The 16,797-nt window shown below is 49.3% G+C and overlaps 1 protein-coding gene across 1 annotated transcript in view; it reads left to right on the forward strand.

The window, feature by feature from the left end:
* Positions 1–1,915: 1,915 nt before the first annotated feature.
* The window catches only part of CAPN2 (calpain 2), a 62,589-nt gene continuing 47,707 nt past the window's right edge, over positions 1,916–16,797 (forward strand). Inside the window, exons 1-2 of the mRNA XM_032137387.2 lie at positions 1,916–2,370; positions 7,226–7,295. Coding sequence (XP_031993278.1) covers positions 2,134–2,370; positions 7,226–7,295 — 307 coding nt within the window. The 5' untranslated portion in view covers positions 1,916–2,133. The remainder of the gene's footprint in view (positions 2,371–7,225; positions 7,296–16,797) is intronic.

Raw genomic sequence — 16,797 nt, forward strand, 5'->3', positions numbered from 1 at the left:
TGAAATTTTCAGGCCATGAAGGAAAGGGGAGGTTGGACATGCCTCATTATACCTCTCCAGCGTGAACATCAACCAGACTTTAGGTCTGATAAGAAACATTTTACAGCCTGTTCACTCTGAAGCCTGCTAGCTAAAAGCTTCATCTATGTGATAAAACTTTTGTCTCCACAACCTCTTATCGCAACCCAAACATTCCTTTCTATTGATCCCGGGTCTTTAGACAAACTCAACCAATTGTCAACCAGAAAATGTTCAAATATTTACCTATATCCTGGAAGCCACCCCCACTGCCCACCCCCCACCCCACTTTGAGTTGTTCCACCTTTCTGAACCAAACCAATGTATTGCTTAAATGTACTTGATTGATGACTCTTGCCTCCCTAACATGTATAAAACCAAGCTGCACCCCAACCACCTTGGGCACATGTCCTCAGGACTTCCTGTGTCACGGGTGTGCATCTTCAACCATGGCAAAAGAAACTTTCTAAATTAACTGAGACCTATTTCAGATTTTCTGGGTTCACAAGAGCTATCTTGGACATTGGAAGATGTTTAGCAGCATCCCTGGCTTCTACTTAGTAAAGGCCAGTAGCACCTCATCTCCTAGCTGTGACCATAAAAACTATCTCCAGACATTCCCAAATGTCTCCTGGGGTGGGATAGGGGACAAACCTGCCCCCAGTTGAGAACCACTGCTGTAGACCATGCACAGTTTTCCAGTGAAACCCAAATTCTTCCCTACTACTGTAGAGGAGAGGAGGTAATTTCTTCCCATCTGCATTTCTTGGCACGTACCCATGTCTCTGTGTGTGAGCTGAGCATCACACCCTAGCTCCACAACAGAGTGGTTACAGTAGCCAACACAGGCACCATTCTAAACGCTCTCTCAATAGTAACCCAACTAATCCAGCCAGTTAAATATGAGTTTCAGATAAACAATGAATCATATTTTCTTTTAGTATAAGTATGTATGCCCATGCAATATTTGGGGCCTACATATACTTTAAAAGTATCTGTTGTTTATCTGAAATTCAAATTAAACATTTGGGAGGGTTGTTGTTTTCTTGGCCAAATTTTTATTTTATTTTACTTTACTTTACTTTATTTTATTTTATTATTTTTGATATGGAGTTTTGCTTTGTCACCCAGGCTGGAGTGCAGTGGCGCGATCTCGTCTCACTGCAACTTCTGCCTCCTGGGTTCAAGCGATTCTCCTGTCTCAGCCTCCCGAGTAAATGGGATCACAGGCGCCTGCCACAACGTATTTTTAGTAGAGACGGAATTTCACCATGTTGACCAGGCTGGTCTCAAACTACTGACCCCAGGTGATCCGCCTGCCTCCGGCCTCCCAAAGTGTTGGGATTACAGGTGTAAGCCACCACGCCCAGCCTTATTGGCCAAATCTGACAACCCTATCTGTAATCAAATAAACAGCTGAGCAGTAGTAATTGCAGCATTGTGATTGCAACAGGCCTCTGTGGCTTAGGGTCCCTGTTCTGCCTGTGACTGTTGTGCCACATTGGGGATGTCATTTAGCGTCTCCGAGGCTCAGTTTTCTCATCTGTAAGATGGGGACAATATCAGCGCCTTCTTCAGAGTTGCTGGGAGGATTAAATGAGATGATGTATGCAGAGCCGTTAAGACGGTGTTTGGCACAAGATTCAGGGCAGCTGGTTTAGTTTCCTCGGCTTCACTATCTGACCCTCGGCTAACTCCCCAGGTGTTTTCTGGACGGCCACAACTACCCTAGCCTTCTTCCCCATGGGCTGCAAAGGTGGCCTCGAGTTCCGGTAGGAGCCCCAACTCTGGACCGCGATTCGCGAGCGTCCACGGCGCCGGGCCGCGCCATCCCGGGAGCTGTCCGCAGATGGCAGCACCGGCCCCGGATCGCGGCGGTCCCGGCGCTCCGCAGGCCGCAGGCTAGCCTGGTCCCGGGCCGGGAGCCCAGCAGGCCGGGAGCGGCTGAGGCCACACCCCGCGAGCCGGGCCGCTTCCCTCCGGTGAATCATCGCTCGCAGCGGCGGCGCCTGCAGTGTCCGCAGCAGCGCGCCGGGACCTGGCCGCGCCCCAGCCGAGCGCAGCGCGGAGTCGCCCCGACCTTTCTCTGCGCACTACGGCCGCCGGGACCGCAGCATGGCGGGCATCGCGGCCAAGCTGGCTAAGGACCGGGAGGCGGCCGAGGGGCTGGGCTCCCACGAGAGGGCCATCAAGTACCTCAACCAGGACTACGAGGCGCTGCGGAACGAGTGCCTGGAGGCCGGGACGCTCTTCCAGGACCCCTCCTTCCCGGCCATCCCCTCGGCCCTGGGCTTCAAGGAGCTGGGGCCCTACTCCAGCAAAACCCGGGGCATCGAGTGGAAGCGACCCACGGTAGGAAGCGCGCGGCAGGACGCGGGCAGGGCGGGGTGCCGGGCAGGGCGGGGTGCAGGCCGGCCCGCGGCGCGCTGGGGTGGGGGACAGCCCGGGTGCTGCAGTGGGGGAGCCGCAAGCCAGTACCCCGCAGTCCTGCGACACCTCCGCGCCGCCAGAGCCCGGGACTCTGTTCGAGCGTGGGGGAACTCCCGGGGCCTTCCCTCTCTTTCACCCACCATGCTTTCCTAGGCGGGTCGGGGCGAATCACTGCCCTCAGAGCCCACTAGCAGGCCACTTTAGGACTTCACAAAAACTCAGGGTGATACAGGAGGCCGGGGTGAAACTTTGATTGGACTCTAGCGGGGAGCTGGAAGGGAAGGGGAATCGGGTCTGCAGGGAAGGGACGGTGAGAGGCAACATCTGCTAAACAAAGTCCGTCTCCAACTGGGGTTCTGTCTGTTCATGGAGGGGGACAGGCCACAGCCTGGTCATTTTGTGACTAAGGATAGTCTCCTGCAGCCCTGGGGTTAAATTTATTTTTCCAAAGGGGAGCCAGCGATACCTCCTCATAACATTGACACTGGTAATTAACCCAGGACACGGAGGTGTCTCATGGTTTCCCTGGCGGGAATCACCGGGGAAACCTCCAGGAGCCCTCCACACCCCCTTATCCCGTCCCCCAGGGGCCCTGGGACAACTTGTGCTCCCCAATCTACTTGTCCATTCCGTTTCTTGGGGAACCCCTGAGGCTCCTCCTCCTCTGGGACACTTCCCCAGGCTTCCCCTACCACGCCTAGGGAAGCCTGCCCTGAAGTCCAACTTCTAGATTCCTGTTATGAGAACAAGGCTTCCAGCTCTGCTTCCAGACCCAGCAGCCTCCCAGGTCACCTGTTACCCTAAATCGAGCCCATAGGTAGCGAGGGCTGCTGGAAGTGCCCTAGCCCATACTCACAGCACTTAGGTTCTCTTTGCTAATCTGCTGGGTGACCTTGAGTGAGCCGTTTAACCTCTCTGTGCCTTCATGTCTTCATCTAAAAGAAAACATGCTGCCTAAATATTTTCTCTCTTTTGTGGCCCACCAGGCCCTGCCATCATGGCCTCCTTTCAGTCTCTCAAAAAGCCAGTACTTTCCTGCACGAGGCCTTCTCACCAGCAAGGCACGCTCTTACCTGGAGTGTGGCTCACTCTCATTCTTCCCAACTTAGTCACATGTTCCCTCCCTAAAGAGGTCTTTTCTGACCCTTCTTAGCAGCCACCTCCCACCTTGTTTTTCTCTCTCACCCCACTCATTTCCTTCATAGCATTGTCACAGTTTAGAAATATAATCACATGTATTTGTTCTTCCTACTGAACTGCAGGAATCATGTGTATATTATTTACCAGTATATCCCCAGTGCCTGGCACATAACCATGCCTTTCACAGTACTCATTCATTCATTCATTCATTCGTTTACTCTCTTATTGGACAACATTGATTGAGCACCTATTACATGCCAGGCACTGTCCTGAGAGCTCAGGAGATACACCAGTGAACACAAAAGAAGTGACCGTTTGTAGAATGAATGGATGCAGGATTGTAATGAGCCTCAGATGAAATTATGGTTGTGAAAGTGATACACTGACCTGACTCGGTGCCTCACGCCTGTAATCCCAGCACTATGGGAGGCCAAGGTGGGAGGATCGCTTGAGCCAGGAGTTCAAGACCAGCCTGGGCAACACAGTAAGACTTGTCTCTATAAAAAAGTAAAAAAAAAAAAAAGTGAAACACAAACCAAGAGAATGTGTTCACTTTACATTTGCATGGCACTTTACAGTTTACACAGTGAGTTCACACACTCATTCACTTCTTTCATTCATTCAATAAGCATTCTCGAATACCTACTATATGCTGGGCACAATGCATATGGTTTCTGCTTCTGAAGACTTACTCTTGAGGTTAGTGAGGGGACAGAGACAGGTCCCCCAACAGTTGGAAATGCCTGTGGGACTTCCAGATGAGGATATAGAGGTCTAGAGATGATCTAGGGCCACTGCTTAGGACAGGCGGGCTGTGCACTGCACAACCAAGGAAGAGTGTGACTATTATGATCCCTATTTCCCAGTTGAAGAAATTGAGGCTTGGGAAGGTTAAATACTTGCTCGGAGTCAAGTGGATATAGGGCATAGATCCAGAACTGTGTGTAGTCCATGCATGTTGAGCCTACCCCTTACGGCTGCGCTCTCTGCCTCTGTCCTACCTTCTCAAATGCTGCTGAGGTCAGGCAAGGGGAGCACAATTGTTTCCGCTGGATTTGAACACTAGCAAGTCATTGGTGAGTTTAGCAGAGCAATTTCAATGGAAAGGTGAGGGTAGAAGCCAAATTGTTGTAGACTCCAGAGTAAAGAAGAACATGATCAACTCATTTAAGAAGGGCCCCTGGGGAGAGAGGAGAACTGATAGGTAGAGCAGGACCTGGACTTTGAGAGCCTGTGTTTTTTTCATATGAGAACAACTTGAATGTGTCATATGTTGAATCACCAGGAATAAGGGATTAAAGATAAGGTCAGGGAGGGGGCAGTGAAATAGGGTCCCTGAGGAAGTAAGAATACGGGTTGTGGGCAGGGGAAGGGAGCAGGTTAGCCTTGCAGCAGGAGGAGCTGCCCTTCCTCGGAGAGAGGATTTCACAACACTGGCAAGAGTGGCTCCAGCGCCTGGAAGGGGGATTAAAGCAGTAAGTCCAGTGGGGTCCAAGGGCCATGCAGGGGCACCGTGAGGAGAAAGCAGGTGTGATCCGGGTGGCACATCAGATCCTCCCAGCAACCAGTCTGTTAGGAGCAAGGGCAGGTGTTGTGAGCCCCTATGTTTCCCCCGAGAAAATCAAACCTCTGAGAGGTTTCTCACTTGCTTATCTTCAGCTGGCTGAACTCGGCCTGAAACCCGTATGTCCTGTCTCCAAGTTCAGTGACTGTTATCATCAACTTCTTCAACAGTAATAATAATAGATCACATTTATGGAGCGCTTGCCAGGGCATGTTTACATCATTATCTCATTTAACACTCAGAACAATCCTCTGTGGCGGGTATTTTCATCGTTCCCATTTTGCAGGTGAAAAAACTGAGGCTTCAAAAGGTTAAATGACTTCCCAGCGTCCTATGACCTATATAATAAGTGGCAGAGCCAGGATTCAAACCCAGGTTATCAGAATAATACAGCAAAGCCCAAACCTTCAACCCCTTTTCACTGACTGGTAAGACCCATATTTAATTCAATGCCCTACATGCTGTGCACAAGTTTCAGTTTCTGAAGCATCATTTAGATGCTTAGGTGCTTAGCACCACTCTGAACTCTGACTTCTCTAGAGAGGCTGCTAAAGGCATTAGAAAGTTTCTGAAGTATAATGGAAAAACCCTGCTGGCGTAAGTGCCTGGCACACTCAGGATTATCAGTGTGATTCTTTATAATAAACAGGCTCCCAGCACCAAGCCCAATCTATTCCATCAGCTGGATAAGAGCTCGCTGGCAGGCCTTGGGCCAAGCTGGCTTCCTTTGCCTCAGCAGAAGAGCATTCGGATTCTCTCTGCCATCCCCAAAACCGACAGGAGCAGAGAGAAACAAGGCAGAGGCATGAAGGGAATGTCCTCTGCGGCAGGCAGTGCTTCTGGAAGAGCTCCCACAATCTGAGCTAGAATGAACAGGGGCTAGATCCAAGTCTCATATAGACAGACTTCTGCTTGACAGAGTGGGCATGCCGAGGGCCGTTGGGTGGAGGCAGGCGTGTGCAACCCAAGCGGACATGAGACGCAGGAGCAGCTCCTTCAAGGCAAGGTTGCCTGAGCCCAGAGAGGCCCAAATTTGTGCCCCAACTTCCTCTGTGGCTTTTGGGTGGGGCTCTTCAGAATCGAAACACACTCAGAGGGCTGCTGAAAGAGCTAAGAAGTGTTCAAGGTTGGCTTCCATCAGGCTGCTCATGACAGCGGCCCCTGAGGTTTTAACACCCTTGAACGCTTGGTACTAAGTCAATTAGAGACAGGGCAGGAGCAGAAAGAGTTGGCGCATTTGGTCAGTAAGTTCCAATGCCAGTGCTGTCTGTTATCTGTGAGCTGTGTTAACTTTGGACACATCACTTCACCTTTTTGAGCTGTTTCCTCATCTGTAAAAGGGGGATAATACCCATTCCACGAGATAAAGCTTTGAGCGCAGTCTCTGATGTAAGCGGGTACAGAATATATAGATGCCGTAAGTTTCATGGCCCCATGGAAGAATTCAAAAGGGTTAGATCCCCCCTGCCCTCAAAAGGGTATGTGTTAGGAAATCAGAGTGATACGTAAGTAGTAAATTGCAAAGTCCAGAGACTCTGGGACTCAGACTTGAAGGGATGAGTGAGGATTGGACTAGGAAGGATGACTTCACGGAGGAGGTGACAATGAGCCTCAAGGTATGATGCAATATGGAAAAGGAGGGAAGAGAGTGGGAAAGGAAGGAATTTCATGCAAGCAAAACAACTTGCATGCAGTAACAGAGGAGAGAGGGTGCTAACCCAGTGAATAGGGTGGCTCTGGAGTGTGGATGGTCTCAACGTCTGGCAGAAAAGGCTGGACTTGCTGCTGTGGCCCCCGGGAAACAGCACAATGAAGGAGGCTCCAGGCAGTCCAGAGTGTGTAGGGTCCAATGCCTGTCCTTCTCAGACAGGACCACCCATCCACCCATCAGGGCCCAGGGAGCAGGGGTCGGAAGGACCTCATGACACAGAGCTCTGACTGTGATGACACACTTTCCCCAGAGTGGAGGGGAAGGGGAGAAAGGGTTAGAAGACCCCACTGAGAATGGAGGCATCCTAGCTGCAGAAGCACCTGGCTGGTGGGCTAACAGCACTTTGTGGGTCTCGTTCCCAGGAGATCTGCGCTGACCCCCAGTTTATCATTGGAGGAGCCACCCGCACAGACATCTGCCAAGGAGCCCTGGGTAAGTGATAGACTCAGAGCAAGCTGGGGGATCTTGTCTGTAAGGCTGTGGGTGGAAGAGATGAGGGACAACCTGTGGCTTCTCTCCCTTCCCAAGCAGCTTGGCAATTTCTATTTGCAGAAGCTCCATGGAATTTCTTGGCCCTAGCAGGCAGTGTTTCTACCCTCAGCCCCATGCTGGGGCACACAAATGAGGCCTCCTGTGTCCCCTGCACAGAGCTAGTTGCTGAGGTTACAGAGATGCTGCCACTGGGAGGACCAGGGGGCTTCTGGATGTCAGCTGCTGCTTGGTATGCACCTCCTGGAGCCAGTATTACCAGTGGTTCACGAAATAGGCTCTGGGCAGAGGACCAGGTGGGAGGACTCCCCCAGACCAATGACAGCACTGAGATATCAGTTCTCTGAGGTTCAGGAACCAGGGAAGGTGACTCAGTGTAAAGAAAGAGGAAACTCTAATGTTCGCTGCTGAAGGAAGTTATAGTACCAGGGCATTCTCAGTATTTGCAAGACAAGCTCACCATGGTATCACAGTTGTAACGCTCATTTAAGTAAAATTAACTGGAGTAGCTGAATTGTCCGAAACTTGCTTTCTGGAGCCAAGTTCAGATTTGTTTCTGGAGATAGTCCTTGTTGAAGGTTTGAACCCACACGCTTCTCCACCTTTAGTATGAAAACTCCTAAAACTTCTAGGAAGTCCCAGCAATGGGGCCTGGGGCTGTTATCTAAGATTCTCATAGAATCTGCCCTCAATATTCTTTTACTCATAATAACTGCAGGCCTATAATTACTGGAGCAGATTATTTGCTCTGATAAACCATATTTTCTGCCATCAGCCTCAGCTGGCTGGCTCCCCAGGCAAGTTCATCAGTAACAAAATCAATCAACTAGAGTTGTACCTCCTGTCCTCACCCACCTAGCAGAGGTTCTGTTACTCATATATTCCTAATACCAGCTGATAACAGCTAGTATTTATCTCTAAGGCACCGTGATTATTCCCATTTTATAGATGAGGATGCAGAGGTCTTCCTACAGCTAAAGTGGGGGCTGGTACCCCTGACCCCAGGGTATGTTTAAATCCTGAGCTAGGCTCCCTAAGAGGGGACCTGGAAAATTTTCTAGCCCTGAGGAATGTCAGAGCATCGTGTGAATCATTAGGACAGACAGACTGTGAGGGAGAACGTGACCTGGGCGGGAAAGCTTGTCTGAGCTCAGGCTCTGCAGATTCCTGAGATGCCAGAGCACATTCTCACCTGCAGAAAACACTCCTTTCATTTCTTTTCTTCTCGCCCCACAAAAGACAGAAGATAGAGGTCCTTGAGCACCCAAGGCGGATCCTCCAGGAAAATCTGTTCATTAGAGAAAACAGAATCGATAGAAACTTTAACCAACCCCAGGGGCTTTAGAGAATCCAGAAACACATGGCGCGGTGGCTCACATCTGTAATCCCAGCACTTTGGGAGGCCGAGGCAGGCGGATTGCCTGAGGTCAGGAGTTAGAGACCAGCCTGGCCAACATAGTGAAACCCTGTCTCTACTAAAAATACAAAAAAATTAGCTGGATGTGGGTGCCTGTAATCCCAGCTACTCAGGAGGCTGAGGCAGGAGAATTGCTTGAACCCAGAAGGCGGAGGTTGCAGTGAGTGGAGATCACACCACTGCACTCCAGCCGGGGCGACAGAGAGAGACCCCATCTCAAAAAAAAAAAAAAAAAAAAAAGAGAGAGAGAGAATCTAGAAACAAACACAGCAACTGCCTAACATCTGCTTCAAAGTTTAACAACACCTTAAGGGCCAAAGTGTAAGCAACAAATACATGATTTAAGTCCTGTGTAAATACCACTGGGCCAATTGGAGAGGAGACAGCAAAGGTTAACATTCCTGGGAGAAATTTCCCTCCCATGGGAATTATAAACCAGGTGAAATGTAAACCTTTTAAAAATTTCTTAGTACCTAGTCTGTAATTTCTCAGGGGTGTGTGTGTGTGTGTGTGTGTGTGTGCGTGTGTAATGCAATATTGGTCATTTTGTTCTTTCGGCCTTTTATTGTGGAGGACTCTAGTTAGATCACAGTCTGTGAAATGTGGTATACTGTACTCTCACCCTGATTCTGGCACCTGGCCAGCAGGTGCTGATGGGGCCTTGACCTTCACCAAATCCCAACAGCCTCACAAGCACCAGGAACAGAGGCCATGGCAGCGACACTCTGCGACATGGCCAGAGATATGAGCCTAGACTCAGCTCTGTTGTTAGTCCCAAGACTGGGCAAGTAATTACCTGGAACTTCCATCTGGAACCTCCGTCTCTTCCAAAAACGGAGAAGGAAGGAGGGTGAATGAAGTGACCTCAGACACCCCCTATGATGTTGTATTCAGCTATTCTAAAGCCATTCCCTGGTTTCTAACCAGCTATTCCTCATTCCTTGTGCTAGAGAGTTAGAGCACTACAAGATCATCCTTTTTTTCCCTCTTTCTCTTTTTTTTTTTTTTTTTTTTTTTTTTTTTTTTGACAGGGTCTCACTCTGTTCCCCAGGGCTGGAGTGCACTGGCAGGATCTTGGCTCACTGCAGCCTTAGCCTCCTGGGCTCGAGTGATCCTCCCACCTCAGCCTTCTGAGTACCTGGGACTACAGGCACACACCACCACACCTGGCTAATTTTTGTATTTTTTGTAGAGACCGGGTCTTGCCATGTTGCACAGGCTGGTCTTGAACTTCTGAGCTCAAGTGTTCCACCCACCTCGGCCTCCCAAAGTGCTGGGATTACAGGCGTGAGCCACTGCACCCAGCCAAGATCATTCTTTTATTACACACATAAGGAGTAATAACAGCACCCGTCACCTGCATAACAGTATGCAATTCATGGAGCATTTTTTCACCACAGTATGTCGTGTACTCATCCCAAATCTAAAGTAAATATTTTCACCTCACTGTACAGATAAAAAAAAGTGAGCCACAGAGAGCGGAGGGGAAGTGTAAAGCCACACAGCTAATAATTGCCAAAGGATTGAAGCCTGGTCTGATTTTAAGTCCTACACTCTTCCTAACCCATGCTCCCTCCAGTTTGCCATAGTGCTGTGCTGAGGAACCATTCTCAGCAAAATTCATCTTCTCTACCTGCACTTTCTACCCTGAGCCTTACTCAGTTCCCCCAGGGAACTTGGGCAGGTGACATTCTTAGACTTGTGCACTTTGCAACGCCCTGCCCTGTTTACTGTGCTGCCCAGCAATGCTTAATCCACAAACACCCACCCTCCTTCCCAGAAGGCTCAGCTTCCAAGCTTCACCAAAGTCATTTAAACCATGTTTACAGAGCTGCTCTCACCAAGAGCCATCTCCATTGCAGAACGTAGTTGTGTAAGAATTGATTCAGCAGAGAAAAATCTACCCTTCTGGAGGAAGGGCTGGAGACCCAGCTGGGGCCTCCACTGGCTGACCCTGCAGCTAAATATGGCTCTGAAATTGTGGGGTGGTAACCACGTTCTTACAGGTGCTTGCCGCTTGAAATGGCTCCCAAGGACCCAGGAAGCTCCAAGGCTGAGCTGCTCCTGCCTCTGGTGCTTTACTTTGCACTGGGTCACCACTGAGCTCTCCCCACAGCCTCACAGCTCACAGATGAAGGCAGCTACCCCAGCCAGGAAGGCATCGGTCACCTTTCAGGCCTCTGGCTTCCTGGGGTAGAGCCCAAGGCTGCCAAGGCTGTTGAAACAGCACACCCCCATTTCATTGTAACCCAGCAAATGTTCCCTGGGCCCCTCAGAGGTGGGTCAACCTGCCTCCTCCTCAAGGTGTCACATGGACTCCCAGAGCACCCACTGGGAGGTGTTTAGCTACAGGGTGCCCCACCCCACGGCCTAGCTCAGCAGAGAGTGGGGAAGGGGCAAGACCAACGGGAAAGGCAAGCCAGATGGGGAAGTTTCCAGTCCTGTTCTTTCTACCACTCATTAGCCACTTATTTGGACCCAACCCCTCTGAGCCTCAGTTTCCTCTTCTGTGAAATGGGAATAATGATAAGGCTCCCTTCCCAGGGCTGTGGAGAAAAGTGAGATTTATACAGGCAGACACACTTGGCACACTATAGAATCCCAGACAAATTCGAGGGACCGGGGTTATCATTACTGACTCCAGTTATGTGAAAAGTCCTTTTGCCAAATTGCCAAAGAAAAAGAGGATGGTAGAGGAAGAGAAAAGGAGGAGAAGAAAATAAGTTGGGTTGGAAACCAGATCCTTGTCCTTGAAAATTTCATAATCTAAGGGTGGAAATGCCAAAACGAGGAGAGACAAACTTGTGGCCTGTGTTTGGGCAACACACAGATTGAAACTCAGAAGAAAGAGAAACATATGGGGAGAAAATCAACACAAAGGGGTCAGATCCTCAATTTTAAAAATTGAATAAGTGTTTTAAATAATTTTTATTTCTTTTCCTTTCTTTCTCTTTCTTTCTTTTTTTTTTTTTTTTTTTTGAGACAGGGTCTTGCTGTGTTGCCCAGACTAGAGTGCAGTAACACAACCATAGCTCACTGCAGCCTCGACCTCCTGGGCTCAAGCAATCCTCCCACCTCAGCCTCCCGAGTAGCCAGGACTACAGGCATGCACCACCTCACCTGGCTAATTTTTGTATGTGTCTGTGTGGAGATGGGGTCTCACTGTGTTGCCCAGGCTGGCCTCAAATTCCTGGGCTTAAGCAACCCTCCTGCCTTGTCCTCCCAAGTGCTGGGATTACAGGTGCAAGTCACCACACCTGGCAAATAATTTTTAAATTATAAATTTAAAAATGCATTTTTATAATAGGTACCTTTAAAAATGTTAATAGACTTTTTTTAAGAACAGTGTTAGGTTTATAGAAAAGCTGAGATGACAATACAGGAAGTTCCAGATACCTCATACCCAGTTTCCCCTGTTATTAACATGTTACATCAGTGTGGTACACATGTTACAATGAATCAGCATTGATGCAGTATTATTAAAGTCCATGCTTTACACAGATTCTCTTAGTTTTCCCCTAAGGTTCTTTCTCTGTTCCGGGATCCCATCCAGGACCCCATGTTTCATTTAGCTGCCAAGTCTCCTTCGGCTCCCCTGGGCTGTGACGGTCTCTCAGTCTTTCCTTGATTTTGATGACCTTGACAGTTTTGGGGAATATTGGTCAGAGATTTTGTAGGATGCCTGTCTGTTGGAATTTGTGGTGCCTTTTTAATAAGTATGCAGTGGCTCACACCTGTAATCCCAGTGCTTTGGGAGGCTGAGGCAAGAGGATCACTTGAATCCAAGAGTTTGGGACCAGCTTGGGCAACATAGCAAAACACTGTCTCTACAAAAAAATTACCTGGGCTTGGTGGCACATGCCTGTAGTCCCAGCTACTCAGGAGGCTGAAGCAGGAGGATCACTTGAGCCCAGGAGGTAGAAGCTGCTATGAGCTGTGCACTACAGCCTGGTTCTGGAGCCACTGCACTCCAGCCTGGGCGACAGAGGGAAAACTTATCTCAAAAAATAAATAAATAAGTACCCATGTAGTTAAAATTTTTAAAGACTAGCAAATAGATGTTGGCTGTTTTGATGGAGAAGGTAAATCCATTCTTTTTCTTAAATATGATCTCTTCACCACCAGTCCCAGCACCCCCCTTACCAGCCTCCCAGGGCACTGTCCATGGCTACATTGTCCATGGGCCATCATGTCCCCTCGGCTTCTCTTCTGGTTGTAAATGCTCTTGCACTTTTCTCCCTTGTGGCTGCCATCCACACTCCCAGCTGCCTTCCCTCTGCATTTAAGATCTAAGATCTTAGAGACGAGATGAGACATCTCTTGCCTTAGTGCATCTAAGACAGCTCATAAACAGGTCCAGGTGAACCGCTAACACTGCTGTATTGCTTGGAGGCCCCTGTCCCACCCTGGCTGCCCCAGCTTTGGCCATGGTACCCGCGGTCTCCAGCTACATCAGATGCCTGAAGAACAAATCTCTCCTTAGCTCTCCCTGCCCCCTCTCCAGGAGTAGGAGCAGTGGGACCCCCTGAAAGAATCCCCCATTTCCCATATACTTTCCTGCAAAGCCACAGGGTGTGCAGAGCGGGATTCCAGGGCTCCAGCCTGCTCCCCATGGGCCTGTGGATCCAGGGGTGACTCTTTGCCTGTTTGGGTGCCTCTTTAGATTTTCCACCAGCTTCCTGTGGCCAGGAGCCAGACCACGCCCCTATATGGCCATAGTTGTCTTATCTTGTCTCTGAGATTAGGAGGTTGGAACAGATTTTCCTGATGCCCCACTACTTCTGTCATTCTGTGACTTTAGAATGTTACCTTCCTCGACAGCCCCCTGCACCCTCACACATCTGGCTGTAGCTGGACTGGTGTTTGTGAGGAATTATGTCTCCACCTTGTTCAGCACCAGTCCCCAAGCAGACCAGCCAAGGGACACTCATCCGGGGATTTGAGAAATGAAGGACCGTGTGTTCCATGAGGTCTGGTGGGGTCCTGGCTAGCAACACTGTCTGGATGATTGAGCCCCAGGAGGAGGTGGCCTGGCCAGCAGGTGTGCAGTGAGGCCACCTCTAGACCACCCCTGTCCCATAGAGCTTCTAGTGATGATGGAAACGGTAGATATCTGCACTGCCCCAAACAGCAGCACTCGCCCTGTATGGCTGTGGAGCACTTGAAATATGACTCATGCAACTGAAAAACTGAATTTGTAATTTTATTTAATTTAAATGTAAATAGCCACATGTTCCTTGTGGCTGCTGTACTGCACAGCAGCAGACTGTTGAGCTCTGGAATCCAGCCTCTCAGCCTTTACTCTCCATAGCAGGATAGTATTCACATTGGAGCCAGGCAATGCACAGACGTCAATAAACAGGCAGGGCACAGTGGCACATGCCTGTAATCCCAACACTTTGGGAGGCTGAGGTGGGAGGATCCCTTGAGCCCAGGAGTTCAAGACCAGCCAAGCAACATAATGAGAACCCATTTCCACACAAAAAATTTTTTTAATTAGCTGGGCATGGCAGTGTGCACCTGTAGTTCCAGCTACTTGGGAGGCTGAGGTGGGAGGATCACTTTGAGCCCAGGAGATCAAGGCTGCAGTGAGTCATAATTGCACCATGACATTCTAGCCTGGGTGATGGAGTGAGACCTTGTCTCAAAATAAACAGCTAAACCTACATCAATAAACACCTGTAAATATCTGGGTAGAGAATGAGGACTTGGTGTCTGGCAGTTAGGGATTGGCCTCTTATACTGCCACGTACTGGCTCTGTCATTTTGAGTGGATCACTATCCTCTTCACACCTCAGTTTCCTCATCCATGAAATGAAGATAATAATAGTGTCTACTCTCAAGACCATCCTGGCTAACACAGTGAAACCCCATCTCTACAAAAATACAATACAAAATACAAAAAATTAGCCAGGCGTGGTGGCACGCACCTGTAGTCCCAGCTACTCAGGAGGCTGAGGCAGGAGAATCGCTTGAACCTGAGAGGTGGAGGTTTCAGTGATCCAAGATCGCACCACTGCACTCCAGCCTGGGCAACAGAGCGAGACTCCATCTCAAAAAATAAAAATAAAATAATAGTGTATACTGGCCGGGTGTGGTGGCTCATGTCTCTAATCCCAGCACTGTGGGAGGCCGTGGTGGGTGGATCACTTGATGTCAGGAGTTCGAGAGCAGCCTGGCCAATGTGATGAAACCCTGTCTCTACTAAAAATACAAAAATTAGCCAGGCGTGGTGGCACACACCTGTAATCCCAGCTACTCAGAAGGCTGAGCAGGAGAATCACTTGAACCCGGGAGACGGAGGTTGCAGTGAGCCATGATCGCACCCATCCTGGGCAATAGAGCGAGACTCCATCTCAAAAAAAAAAAAAAAATTGTCCCTCAGAGGACTGTAAAGATGAAATGAAATAATAGACATAAAGCTCAGAGCTCCAGAGGCTGGTACATAGTAAAGGTTTAATCCATGCAGATTGCACATTGTCTTTGGGGAGAGTACAGCTGGAGGGGAGTACTGTCAAATGAGGTTGGGTCGCTGAGGTGGAGACACGTTGTGGCACATCTTGAATACCCGACTGGGTCCCGGCTTTAGCACTTGACATTGGCGGCCACCTAAGTTTTGGAGAGGGGTGTGACAGAGGAGGTGGTGTCCCAGGGGGAAGCTCCGGAAACTCAGAGGAGTTTCCTGCTGTAATTTTTTTGGGTCACACAATGGTCATGGCCTCCTGATGTTTCCCACAAAGGGCCAGAGGCCCTTCAGTGCCAAGGAACGTGGACTCTCTCCTCTCCCAGCACATACACGTGCTTCCAGTACCTTGTGATCTTTAGCCATAAGTTTCCACTCACCCATCTGCAGAATGGGAACAGTGACGATGTTTGTGTCCTTTGTTTTTCTTTTCCTACAAGGCAGGGAACTTTAAGACTACGTGACAGAAAGGTGCCACTGGAACCCAGGGCCTCGTGGGGTTCCTCCGTCTCTCGGGGGACCAGGATCAGAGTGAGAAAGTTTCCCGCGTTCATTCTTGTTGGTCCCATTCTCAGGATGATGTTTCTCCTGTATTTTACTACCCCAGCCCAAGCGAGACTTTAGTACTTCAGCTCTGTGAATCCCCCCAGGAAGTCAGTAAAATAGATACTGTCTTTGTGGTTCCTCCAGGAGCTAAGAAAGGAGAGTTCCTGAAAGGCAGGAATTTAAGACAGGAATTGGCAGCCGAGGGCAAGGTTCCACCTCCTCCTATTCTTCTATTCCCCCATTACTCCAAGGCAGGCCTCAGTTCTCACCTGGCTCAGGATGGCTCAGCATGCCTACAGGTGGTCCCAGAATTGTAATGGCTTGACATGCAATTTTTCAGCTTTACGATGGCATGAAAGCAACACACATTCAGTAGAAACTGTACTTGAAGTACCCATACAACCATTCTGTTTTTCACTTTCAGTACAGTATTCAATAAATTACATTGAGATGTTCAACGTTTTATTTTAAAACAGGCTTTGCCTCCTTAGATAATTTTGCCCAACTGTAGGCTACTGTAAGTGTTCTGAGCACAATTAAGGTAGGCTAGGCTAAGCTATGGTGTTAGGTAGTGTCAACAAAATAGTCAAATTCTGTGAAATATTTAAAGAGGTTTATTCTGAGCCAAATATGAGTGACAGAAGAGAAGCTCCCATCTGCTCAGCTTCCCAGCTCAGGTGCCTTTCCAAACCACACATCAGCAGGGAGACAGTGGGAACATCTCAGGTCCAGGGTACCTTGGGAACTGCAGAGCAGCTGGGTGGCCTGACACTGGCATTTCTCAGTGTTGGCTCCATTCTCTTACTGGCACCCCCAGGTGGGAGACTCTGTTAGCAGGTGTATCTTACTATCCCTGGTTTCCTGGTATGCATTACAGTTCAGACTTCTTCTATGGGGTCTGTGATGACAGCAGGGATGGGGAGGAAGAGGGTGGGTTTGCCTGCGCCTCGGGGGAGGGTAGCCATCAGGAAGGAGCAGCCACCTCTGCTGGGGTACTGGAGATAAAAACTCTGATATCA

The sequence above is a fragment of the Hylobates moloch genome, unplaced genomic scaffold, assembly GCF_009828535.3.
Source record: "Hylobates moloch isolate HMO894 unplaced genomic scaffold, HMol_V3 SCAFFOLD_18, whole genome shotgun sequence".
Lineage (NCBI taxonomy): Eukaryota > Metazoa > Chordata > Mammalia > Primates > Hylobatidae > Hylobates > Hylobates moloch.